General features: G+C 35.9%; 1 protein-coding gene across 1 annotated transcript in view; it reads right to left on the bottom strand.

Moving 5' to 3' along the window:
* The window catches only part of SCLT1 (sodium channel and clathrin linker 1), a 272,952-nt gene that overhangs the window by 107,093 nt on the left and 152,477 nt on the right, over positions 1–13,382 (bottom strand). The window contains exons 13-15 of the mRNA XM_006873207.1: positions 8,717–8,791; positions 6,763–6,908; positions 3,973–4,165 (exon numbers count right to left, since the gene is read on the bottom strand). Coding sequence (XP_006873269.1) covers positions 3,973–4,165; positions 6,763–6,908; positions 8,717–8,791 — 414 coding nt within the window. The remainder of the gene's footprint in view (positions 1–3,972; positions 4,166–6,762; positions 6,909–8,716; positions 8,792–13,382) is intronic.

Raw genomic sequence — 13,382 nt, forward strand, 5'->3', positions numbered from 1 at the left:
AGATCCATAGTTGTGCCCATTCCAAAGAAAGGTGACCTCACAGAATGTGAAAATAATTGGACAATATCATTAATATCACATATAAATAATATGATGCACTTAATTTACTTGATATGGCTTTTCTATCCAAATACTTCTTAATTTCCATCAAGTGACTGGATGGGACCATGCAAATAAGGTATAAAAAGAGTCTAAGGTTGAGGATTATTAATTTTGCCCTCCAGCTAGGTTTTTAAAAGGAACCATCTCAGAAGCAGAGACTGAAGATCCCAGGAGTTCAAAAAGGAAAAGCATGAGTGACATGTGAGATCCCTACCAAGAGAAATAACAACTACAGAGGCGAATGCAGAGGTGATAGCGCAGGCAGTGGCATGAAAGACACAGCAGATTCAGGCTATAGGCCCATGGACTGAGTAAAGATGAATGCCTACAGGCAAGAGACTGGCTTGCAGAATGTGCCCTTTGGGCATTCACAGACTAGCTAAAAGAACTTGGTAAAACACAGGACAGAGGCCAAGGGACCACATGGCTGAGAGGCTGAAAACAAGAGTGAGATATGCCTGACTGGAGAACAGCTGCATCCTGAGTTGGTTTTGATCCTGAATTGTACCTTGTTCACTTCCCTAATAAACCACACAATCATGAGTATTGTTAAAAGCTCTGTGTGGCCATTGCAATGGACTATCAAACCCAGATGTGAAGCGAGAGTGCTATGGGAGGAATGGTTGGTGTCAGAGTAAGAAAAAGAAGATTGTAAGCATATCTGACCTCTGCTTCAAAATTGGCCTTGGGCTAATTTTGAATTTGATTCTCTTTCACCGTTGTGAAGTTAGACATGACTCCCACATAGTTTTAACAATAACAGTTTGCTAAAGATAATTCAAAAATGGTTGCAGCACTACATTGACAGGGAGCTGCCAAAAATTCAAGCCAGATTCAGAAGAGACCATAGAATGAGCGATGTCACTGCTAACATCAGACGGATCTTGAATGAAAGGAAAGAATACCAGAAAGGTGCTAACTTCTACTTTATTGATTAAAGTAACATAAGGTTTTAATTTTTTTCCAATTGTTTCAGTTTGTGATATATTGAGTGTATTCTTCCTGTTTTGGTTTTCCTCTGTACATTATACTTTACTCTGTCTTCACAAGCTCCCCTTTGAAATCTTCCGCTACACTCTGTTACTTCATCATTTTTTCATTTTGTTATAGTTAAAGGAAGTCTCTTCTGATATCTGGTCTTTTCTTTCTTTCCTGTCTTTTAAATAGCCTTTTGCTTTCTTCATGTATGATGACTGTAATAATGGCATGAAGATGACATCTGACTTCCTCTAACTTCACAAAGGGAATGAAAAATCAAAATCAACAGCCTAAGGTCAAGTCCTATGAGACAGAGGTCAGGCAGAGGTAGCATATGTTCAAGAACCAAAGGTTTGGAAAAAAGAAGTCCAAACTTCATTAAAGGTATTGTAGAATAAACAAGGTTACAAGAACTTATGGAATACCAATTGAAATGTTTCAATAAAATGAAGCAGTTCTGGACGCACTCACTCATTTAAGCCAAGTAATATGGAAGACAGCTACCTGGCCAATTAACTGGAAGGGATCCATATTTCTGTCCATTCCAAAAAAGAGTTACCCAACAAAATGTGGAAATTGCAGAACATCAATACTAACAAAATTATGCTGAAGATAATTTTAAAATGGTTTCAGCAGTACATCAACAGGGAGCTGCTAGAAATTCAGCTATAAATTTGTTCTATACCCTTGTCAATATCTGATATTGTCAGTATTTTCACTTTTAGCTATTTTAGTAAAAATGTAGTGGCATCTCATTATACTTAAAATTTACATTCCTCTAAAACTACTTTTTCATGAATACGTTTTATGAAGTGCTTACATAGGTCTTCTGCATTTTGGAAATGGACTGTCTGCATTTTTCTTACTGATAGGAGTTCTTTGTGTTTTGAATTAGTACTTTTATTTCAGTAGTATGCATTAAAGTATTTTCTTCCACTTTTCACTTTCATTATGTTTTTTGATAATGAAAAGTATTAATTCCAAGGAAACCCAACTCATCAATCTTCTATGACTAGTGTTTTTTGTATTCTGTTTAAGAAAAATTTTCCCTTCCTAAGGCCATGGATGTATTCTCTTAGGAGCACCATTCTTTTAAATTTCTCTTTTAGGTCTACAAGCCAGTTCAAATTAATCTGCACATAAGAGGTAAGGTTAAGGTTTATTTTTAATATAAGGATCCAACTGATAGAGTACCATTTATTATAAAGATAATCCATCCCCTCTTGAACTGCAGTAGAATCTTTGTTGTAAATCAGGTAATAAGGTATGTTTCTGGAGATTAATTTGTTGTATTAATCAAGCTGATAATTCTTATGCTGATAATACACTGTCTTAATTACTTTAACTTTACAGCAAGTCTTGTTATCTGATAATAAGAGTCCTCTCCTTTCTTCTTCAAAGACTTCCCAGAGTCTAAGGCATAAAATACAAACTTTGCATGATATTTAAGGCCCTACTGTTTGTTGAGACTTCAAACTTTTATAATTAACTACAGTGTTTGATGGATTCCTGGTGTGGCACTGTAGGATCAGCACTGGACTGAGAACCAAAAGGTTGGCAGTTCAAACCCACCAGCTGCTCCTTGGGAACCCCATAGAGGGTTGCTATGATCAGAAACAACACGATGGCACTTAACAACAACAACAACATAGAGTTTGATACTAGCAATGTTGTTGTTGTTGAGTGCCGTCAAGTAGGTTCATACCCATAGTGACCCTGCATAGGGTTTCCAAGGAGCAGCTAGTGATCTTGAACTTCTGACCTTGCAGTTCAAGCCAACATTGCAGTTTAGCACATTAACCCACACTGCCATACCAGGATTTCGAGATGTGCAATGGTGGTGGTGTGCTGAGGAGTCGGTTCTTACTCATAGCAACCCTGTATAGGGTTTCTCACAGAACAGCTGGTAGTTTCGAACTGCTGACTGTGAGATTTACAGCCCAACCTGTAACCACTATACTACCAGACCAGAGTTCCTAGGAGGCATTAAATAAATATGAGGAGGCTTCAAAAAGTTCATGGAAAAATACAATAAAACAATATTGGAGTTTTTCCACAAAACCTTTTTGAAGCTCCCTAGTATATGCTAATATGAATTTAGCTCCATTAGAGGTTCAAAACTTATGAACTTTTAGAGTAACCATAAATAAAGTAAAACAGTAATGCTACCACTCTATAGCTTTGCTATGAAATTGGAAGGTGCAGATCTTTATCATAAAAAGTTATAAAAACCACTTTATAAAAATCTCATGGAATGGGGAAACATGAACAAAATGTTGATGGTGATTCTGTACTTTTTAAATTCCATTAAACATGATATCAGGTTTCTACCGGCAAAGCGTGTAAGCATTACAGTAAAGAAGAAGGAAAAGGTAAAGGAATAAGAAAGAATTGTTTTAAGATGAGCTTTTTGTCGTTTGTCACATTAGCATTCAGTTTTCAGACTAGTTATGAGGGGTTCTCAGGCACACTGATGTAGCATTCCCTAAGCTGGTAATTTTAAAGATGCTCAAATTTTGAGAAGCTATTATAGAAGGAAAAGAGAGCATGGCAGTTTGTATAGTTATCTAATCTGTAGTTCTGCTAGTGCTGCTTAAATTGCTTTGCCAGGAATATCACTGTATTTCATGGCTGAAACAGATTTTCTTTCACCTTCTTCTCTCTCTTTTTTTTTTTGGAGTATAGAGAAAACAATCATTTTCAAGTATGCTTGCCAAGTCCTACAATACAGAAACGACTGGTTAACACTCTGAATTATGATTCAGTAATATTATATTTGATTAGAAGGCTAGCAAAAAAAAAAAAAAAAAAGATCTTGAAGAAGGTTTCACTAGGTCTCTCTAAATATTCTCTATCTTACAAGTATACATTTAACTCAAATCATGAAAATACCTTTAATTTGGCTTTCTTTTGAGCCTCCAGAGCAATCTTTCTCAATTCCTCAGTCTCTTTCTGTAACTGTTCATTTTCTTGCTGAAGTTTCAGTCTCTGTTCACTGACAAATCCACAGTTCTCTCTCTCAGACTCCAACACATTTTGAAGTTTCTGGATCATTTCTTGGCAACGTGATATTTCTTCTGAGGAACTGTATGAAACACAAAACAAAAAGAACCCTTACACTTACTTAATGACCTATAATAAAAGTCAAGATGTCTATATTTATTTTATATTATAGACCTTGCTTTCTTTATTCTGAGCCATTTCTCTTCCATTTAAATAAAAATTTTGTGATTTTAAAATATGTTATACTATGCAAATATAATAAATGTAATAATCCTTCAAAATAGATAAATTGAACTGCTTATCATTTACCTAAAAAACTATGTGAAAGTTTCAAACTTTACTAACAATGAACATCACTGTGTACAAAAGATTTTAAGGGGACAGAGTGAAGCTGAGAGCAAAAAAATTAGGCAATATCAAAACTCCTTTACATCATCAACAAATTCCAAGGGGAAACACAATAGTTGAGTACATTACTAAATAATAATGGTAGGATATACTTTCATATTTTCTTCTCACATGCCTTAGAAATGGATTTCATAAACTCTAGTTGTTTTATCAAAGGTTGCTTTAATAAACTACTAGTTTTTATTCCTATCTTTTCAAGCTCAGATAATTAATCACTGTGACTATTCCTTAGTCAGTAGGTATAAGTAGAATTATGTTTCATGGTCAAAAGATATCACAGGAATACATATTGTTATTAATGCTGGGTCATTTTAAGAAAACTAGTGGTTAAATACGTCTCAGAAGCAGAGGCATTCTGAAATTAAATGTGTACATGGTGGCAGTTTTTACCATCATTAGTTATTCCTTTACAAGTATGAACCTACTTTAACACCATAATGCTCATGCTTTCTTGGCTTTCCTGCAACTGTTGAGTTTCCCAAATCTGCCAATGTTTCCACGGTTAGTGAGTGATTCTCTTACCCTCTGCTCTGACTTCCTAACTCCTACATTCTTATAAATTCTAATTCCTAAGTTAAATCCTTTATTGCTATATTGCAGCTCTTATCTGATCCTCTATCTCTGCCCTTGTAGTGCTTTCCATATTCTTTGAAGTTCTGATTTCTATATTACATCCTTTATTCCTATATTGCAGCTCTGTTTTTCTGTCTAAATACTGACTGATAAGGTTCTTACTTAAATGATAGATGTAGACAATGATCATCAACGGATGCAAAAATCAGAAAGGAGAAACAAACAATATATTGTTGTTAAGTGCCATAGAGTCTGTTCCAACTCTGTGCCCACCTCAAAGAGAGGTGACCCCAGAGAATATGGAAATCATAACACAGTATCATTAATACATTCAAGTAAAATTTTGCTAAAGATAATTCAAAATCGGCTGCATTACTATATTGACAAGGACTGCCAGAGGTTAAAGCAGGATTCAGAAGAGTACATGGAACGAGAGATATCATTGCTGACATCACATGGATCTTGGCTGAAAGCACAGAATATGTTTACCTGTGCTTTATTGTCCATGCAAAGGTTCTCAACTGTGTAGCTCATGAAAAGCTATGGAACACATTGTGGAGACAGAATTCTGGAGCACTTAATTATGGTCATGAGTAACCTGTACACAGACCAAGAGGCAGTTGTTTGAACAGAACAAGGTGAAACTGAATGGTTTAAAATCAGGAAAGATGTGTACCAGGTTGTATTCTTTCATCATACTTATTCAATTTGTATGCAGACCAAATAATCTGAGAAGCTGGGTTATATGAAGAACATGGCACCAGGATTTGAGGAAGAGTCATTAACAACCTGCAATATGCAGATGGCACAATGTTGCTTTCTGAAAGCAAAGAGGACTTAAAATAGATATTGATGAAGACCAAAAGACTACAGCCTTCATTATGGGTTGTACCTTAATGCACAGAAAACAAAAATTCTCACCACTGGAACAATAAATAACATCATGACAACTGGAGGAAAGATTGAAGTTGTCAACGACTTCATTTTGCTCAGATCAACGATCAACACTCAGGGAAACAGCAGTCAAGAAATCAAACAACGTATTTCATTAGGCACATCTGCTGCACAAGACTTCTTTAAAGTATTCAAGAGCAAAGATATCAGTTTGAGGACTAAGGTGCTTCTGACCCAAGGCATGGTATTTTAAATGTATTTTAAATGCCTCATATGTATGTGAAAATTGGACAATGAATAAGACGATTGTAAAATAATTGATTCATTTGAGTTATCGTGTTGGAGGAGAATATTAGAGGTACCATGGACTGTCAGAAGAACAAATAAATCAAATCTGTGTTGAAAGAAGTACAGCCAAGAAGCTCCTTATACGCCAACATGACCAGACTTCATCTGTCACACTTGGGACATATTATCAGGAGGCACCAGTCCCTGGAGAAGGACATCATGCTTGGTAAAGTGGAGAGTAAGAAAAAAAGAGGGGACACCCCCAATAAGATGGATTTGCACAGTGGCAGTAGCAATGTGTTCAAGAATAGCAGCAACTGTGAGGACAATACAGGACCAGCTTGCGTGGTGTTTCATTCTGTTGTACATAGGGTTGCTGTGGGTCAGAAACAGACTCGATGGCACCTAACATTCCCTTAATAAACTAACACTGGTTTTACGCCCTGGAAATGTAAAGCTGATGGGCTAGTGTAAATACAGAAAAAGTTATCAAAGAAAATTAAAAGAAAAACTTACGTTATTTCTAGTTGTTTTATTCTATTTTCAGCTGTCTTAAGTCTTAACTGAAGATCATCTTTTGAACACTCTGCAACCAGACATCTTTGGTGCATTGCTTCCAGTTTTCTGTAATCACTTTCATTTCCTCTGCCTTCACGATATATCTATAGAAAAGGTATATATGCATATTACCTTACAGAAGGAAATTTCCCTAATAAATTACTAAGATTAGAAATGAAAGCAAGTTATGACTTAAAAAAACTATAGAATAACACCAATGATGATATTTTTTAAATCTATTTCCACTGTAACCTATCAATAATAAAATTTTGGTTGTTTCTTATTTAAAATGCTGAAAATGACATATACAATAATAATATCTTACTTTTAAAAAAATATATATATATATCCTTGCTTAGAATGGGATGCTATTCAAACAAAAGACAAAGTGACTGAAATTTTTAAAAAGTACTCAAATGCTACCAGTTTGAGATTATCACTGTTGATTCTTTGATGTACACCCTGCAGACAATTCTCTTATGTTAATATTAAATAATACATACAAATACTACGTGTATAACATTAGCTAACTGAAAGTGACTGCAGAATACCACTCTAGGTTACCTGGACAACAATCTGGCTGTGATATTCACCAGTAGGAGCAGTTATACACAACCTCAGCTTCCCATGAGATTGAGTTTCCTCTCAGGGGCTACAGCGTCTCCAAGGACTAGGCAGTTCACATTTTCAGACTACATAGAGCTACATTCCAAATCCAGACTGTCTTGCCAAGTAACCTGTGTCTTCCCCCTCTGATAAGATTTCTTTGTTATTCCTGCTTTATGAAAAGAGAAATTATCAGCATGCCACTGTTCCACTAATGGAACACAGACCCACACTATGGTTCCAACAGTATCAGCAAGCTTGTTTGGAGGACAATGGGATAGTAGGGACCTGTGCCTTCTCTTCACCTTCAATTTTTAGCCTTGTAAGTTTTTCACTTATCCAATAAAGCTTATTCCTTCACTTATGCCATGTAGTATTATACAACTCATCCTAAATGCTACTGTACAGCAGGTGGCTACCTAAGTTTCACCTGATCGACTGAACAAGGGATTCATATGCAGGAGAGTGGCAACCAAAGACCTTCCTTTGAACACAGAACATAAATATTTTTCCCCATAAATGTGACTGTATGCTGTGTCTTGCTTTGTAAATTATTTTTTTATTAACTAGTGTTGTCATGATCTTTCCATGTCAATAATATAGATACATCATTTTTATGTCACATAGCTCTTCTTTGAAAACAGAATTCTGTCTCTACCATTTACTATTTTCGAACGTTAACGTCTTTGTGAAAGTTCCCAATTTAGTGCCAAAAACATAGTAAGTGATCAATCAAATGTATCCCTTCTTTCTTTTTCCAAGGCAGTTTTTTTTTTTTTTTAAATGGGCTTATTGAACGTAAAAGTATATAAATACAAATTCTAAACTATAAACCACCGACAACAATTTTTCTCAAATATCAATGTGCTAAATATTTCTCCTATGAAATAAAAATGTATACTCGAAAGTTAAAAATCACATTAATATTAGATTTTTCTGGTTTTTTTATACTTGCTATTTTATAGATAGCTTAAACTCAGTGAGTTTAATCCATCTCAATAGAGAAAAAAGACAAAACGAAATTTATTATCACAATGAGGCTGAAGCAAGGAACAAAGCAACTTTATAAGTTTTAGACTTTTAAGTACAAAGTTCAAAGTCTGTGGCTACTCTTGAAAGAAAATGTATGCAGACAATACCAGTAATTAAATGCAGACCCTGAACATATTCCAAAACAATAAAGACACTCACCAGGAGAATACTTATAAATAAAGGGGTTGTTAGTAGACAGTGTGGTAGAAGCTGACAGTAAGGCTGAATATTTGCAGTTGTGTTTTAGGTAGGTGTTTTTCCTTTTTCTTTTTACCTTTTCTAGCTCTTCTTCCATTGCTTTTTTCTCCCTAAAAGCTCGTTCGAGTTGGCCTTGTTTTTCGGCACACTCCTACAAATTTAAGACATGTTGTAAATAAATATGTATGATAAAACCTTAAAAAGAATAAGAAAAAAATGGAGGAATGCAATTGTTTGTAGAGGGAACACGCTGATACAGTAAAGCAATATGGGCTAAAAAGACAAAGAAAAAAAAGTTCAAGCTTCACAATGAGCTACATATCACAGGATTTCAGAAATTGCTTCTACTACATGATATCAAGGCGTTCTAAATGATCAGACAAAGTGGGTGACAGAGGTTGAGGGAATCCAGGGAAAAAATAAATAAATAGGAGTCCTTTTGCTATGAGATTTATGGCAACAGGTTGTTACACTACAGTTTTTCTTGTCATATATTATTATTACATATTTTGAAACAGGAACAAACATCCTAATGAATTATCTGTGCTCCTTAAGCCCTTAGGTACATGAATGTACAAACATAAAACCATCTAATTGTTTCTTTGCAAAACTTACAAACAGCCAATGAAATTACTACTTAAAATGTTTTATAAGAATGAACATAAAGTATTTCTTCCGCAAAGGTTTCAATCTGAAAATTCAGCAAGTATATCAACTAATCAGTAAAATAAACATTTCATAATGAGAATAAAGCAAAAAACTATAATTCTTACTCTTCTCATGTTTTTTAAGGTATTTGTAAAAAATTTTACAAGAAGAGAGGTGTTGTTGTTGTTAAGTGCCACCAAGTCAAGTTTGACCCTGCATAGGGTTTCCAAGGAGTGACTGGTGAGCTTGAACCGCCGACCTTGCAATTCAAATGACTTTGCAGTCTGGTGCATTAACCCACAGCGCTACATAGGAAGACAGTAGGTATAGCTATTTTCTACTAATTGTGAATTATGCTTTACATGAACACGCATTGCTGATAGCACGACTACTACTACTATTACTGTTACTACTGGGTGTCACCATAGTGATTCCGATGCACAGTGACTCCGTGAGACAGAGAACTGCCACATCCCGTTTTCTTGGCTGCAATCTTTATGGAAGTAGACCAAGTGTTTCTCCTGAGCACCTGCTGGGTAGGTTTGTACCACCAACTTTTTGGTTAGCAACTAAGGCCATGAAAGTCAAATACCCTTATCAAATGTTATTTTATAGAAGTAACATACTTCAGTATGTTCTTCTTCTTTTTTTCGTTTCTTTTGTTGTTCTTTCTCTTTTTATTGTGAATTGTGTGACGGTTTACAGAGATCAGTTTCAATATGTTCTTATTTTTAAAATAAGTTTTCAAATTAAGACCCCAATTTAATCACCTTAGATAATAATTGTCTTTAACCTTTTGCTATCAATAAGACAATTAACTTATATTTTTATCCTTTATTAAGATATGTTCTTAGGATATAAAAAATACATCATACATATTTCATATATTTTCAAGTAGTAAGCTTATAACCTTTGACAAAGTATTCTTATTGTGTAAAATTTGTGACTTCTATGTTTATAATTTCTCTCATGTGATTTTTAATACAGATACAATGAACAAAATTGTATCATATTTCTGGGTCTGGCCAAATGGGGTATAAATGAAGGTGTATTATAAATTATGTTATCTATCCCTTTCACCCAATCCACCATATCATTGCCAGTGATGACAGTTGAAAGGATATTTGGTTAACCTGAGGTAACAGATGTACAATGAAACAGAAAAGCTGAACATTTTCAAAAAATACACAATGGTTGAGTACTCAGCTGCTAACCAAAAGGTTAGCAGCTAGAATCCATCCAGTCACTTTGCAGAATAAAGACTTGGCAATCTGCTCTCATAATGATTACAGCCTAGAAAATGATATAGGGCAGTTCTACTCTACTCACATGTGGTTGTTATTAGTCAAAAGTGACTGGAAAGTACCCAAAAGCAATAACATACTCACTATTAAGCATTAAGGCACTGTGGGTTAATGCGCTGGACCACAAAGTGGGTTTGAACAACAAGGCTGGCGGTTCAAGCTCATCAGTTGTTCCTCAGAAACCCAATTCAGGGTCACTATGTGTAGAAATGGACTTGATGGAACTTAATAACACAACAACAGTACTAAAGCAAACATTAAATTTATAAAATTTTTATTAAAAATTATTATATAAAGTTTCCACAGATTATATTCATAAGCATCTATATTCCCTATCTTTTGGGAACTGTAACAAAAAAAGATAATTTAAGTACTTATAGAGCACTTCCAAAATCACACTACAGAGTGTACCATAAAGAAGTTTCAAGAAATAGTTAAGAATCAATATCATATAAACCATAAATCTGTGACCCCTATGTAACCAGATAAAAAGATGGTATAAATCCCAATGTACTTAGAAATTTTAAAATGATGGTGTTGTTCTTAGGTGCCACTGAATCGGTACCAACTCACAATGACCCAATGCACAACAGAACAAACCACTGCCCGGTCCTGTGCCAACCTCACAATTGTTGCTACATTTAAGACTATCACTGCTGTCACTGTGTCAGTCCATCTGGTTAGGGGTCTTCATTTTTTTCTCTGACCCTCCATTTTTTTTTTTAATTTGTAAATTTTTTTATTGTGTGATAGTTTACATGGGGGAACATTAGCTTTACCCTCATTCTATCATACATCGTTTCATTGCCATAGTTACCATCCAATCCATGCATCATCACCCAACCAAAAGTTATACCCCGCAGGCCACCCCCCCCTCCATCCACGGTTCTCAGCACAGAGCTCCCTTCCCTCCCAGGATCTCAAGTCCTCAGCCACTCCATCTCTTCATGTCATCCTCTCTATCTCCATCTCAGGCCTCATTGCTTCTCTGGGTGGGGTCCCGATCTCCGCTCTTCTCCAGTGATAGTCCCAGGGGCCTTTGCTCCTAGACTGAAAGGTTAATCAAACCCCTCCTTGCTATAAAATATCCACCTTTACCTTTCCAGTCCTCACAATCCGTCCTGATAACAATTATTCACCCTTGCATCATAAGAGACCCATTCGCATTTCTTTTCATCAGCCCTTCCTAGACAGGTTGGATATTACTCACTTGAGACTCTACCCTCCTCCCTCCCCGCCCCGTCAATCCAGGTTCCCTCTTGAAAGATTGCAAGCCAGTCACTTCTTACCTTTGTATCCTTCCCCCCCATTTTGGATAGCCAATGTTCAAGTTGCCCATCACTATACTGGACATATTGTAGCCCCTTTTTAGGTATTCCAATCAGTTCCAGGCAGAAGATGGACTTACAAGCTTTCTATGGTGGTATTTCTGGCTATTCCTCCCTCTACTCTCCTGTAACTGTTTTATAATATAGTGCATGGAAAAACAAGGTTCAAGAGTCAGCCAAGCATCTCAACATTATTCCCCCCTTTTTCCCATTCCAACCATTCTGACACTCCATTTTACCAAACATGATGCCCTTCTCCAGAGACAGGTCCCTCCTGGTAACATGTCCGAAATATGAGAGATGAAGTTTGGCCATCTTGGCTTCCAGGAAGCATTCTGGCTGTACTTTTTCCAACACCAACTGGTTTGTTCTTTTGGCAGTCCATGGTACTTTAAATAGTCTTCTCAAACATCGTAAGTCAAATGCATCAATTCTGCTTTTGTCTTCCTTATTTGCTGATCAACTTTCGCATGCATATGAGGTTACTGAAAATACCTTGGGTTAGGTCAGGCACACTTTAGTCTTCAAACTGACATAGTTGGGCTTCAGCACTTTAAAGAAGTCCTGTGCAGCAGATTTGTCTAATGCAATACGTTGTTTGACTTCTTGACTGCTACTTTCATGAGTGTTGATAGTTGATCCAAGCAAAATGAAGTCTTTGATAACTTCAATCTTTTCTTATCGTGCTATTTATTGGTCCAGTGGTTTTAAAACTGAGATAGTTTTCTGCATATCTCAGGTTGTTAATGAGTCATCCTCCTTTCCTGATGCCGCATTTTTCTTCATATAATCCAGCTTTTCATAATATTTGTGCAGCATACAGACTGAATAAGTATGGTGAAAGCAAACAACCCTGGTGTACATATTTCCTAATTTTAAACTATTCAGTGTTCTTTTGTTCAGTTTGAACAACTGTCTCTTGTTCTATATACAGGTTCCTCATGAGCACAATTACGAGTTCCAGAATACCAGTTCTCTGCAATGCTGTCCGCAGTTTCTCATGCAAACAATTGAAAGGCTCTGTATAGTGAAAACATCACAGATAAACATCTTTATGGTATTCTTTGCTTTTAGCCAAGATTCATGTGATTTCAGCATTGGTATCCCTTGTTCCATGTCCTCTTCTGAATCTGGCTTAAACATCTGGAAGTTTACTGTTAATGTATGGTTGCAGCCATTTTGAAAAATCTTCAGCAAAATTTTGCTTGAATGGGATATTAATAATATTATCTAAAGATTTCTGAATTCCTTTGAGTCACTTCTCTTTGAAATGGGGCCACTCCGAAGCAACACTCCCTCTTTTTTTTTAATGTTGTGAATTATGTGATCGTTTTTATGGGAGAACATTAGCTTTACATTCATCCTATTGTATATCATTTCATTGCCATGGTTACAATCCCCTCCATGCATCATCAACCAACCAAAGGGTATACCCTGCAAGTCTGCCCCCGGTTGTCAGCAC

The sequence above is a fragment of the Chrysochloris asiatica genome, unplaced genomic scaffold, assembly GCF_000296735.1.
Source record: "Chrysochloris asiatica unplaced genomic scaffold, ChrAsi1.0 scaffold00229, whole genome shotgun sequence".
Taxonomy (NCBI): Eukaryota; Metazoa; Chordata; class Mammalia; order Afrosoricida; family Chrysochloridae; genus Chrysochloris; species Chrysochloris asiatica.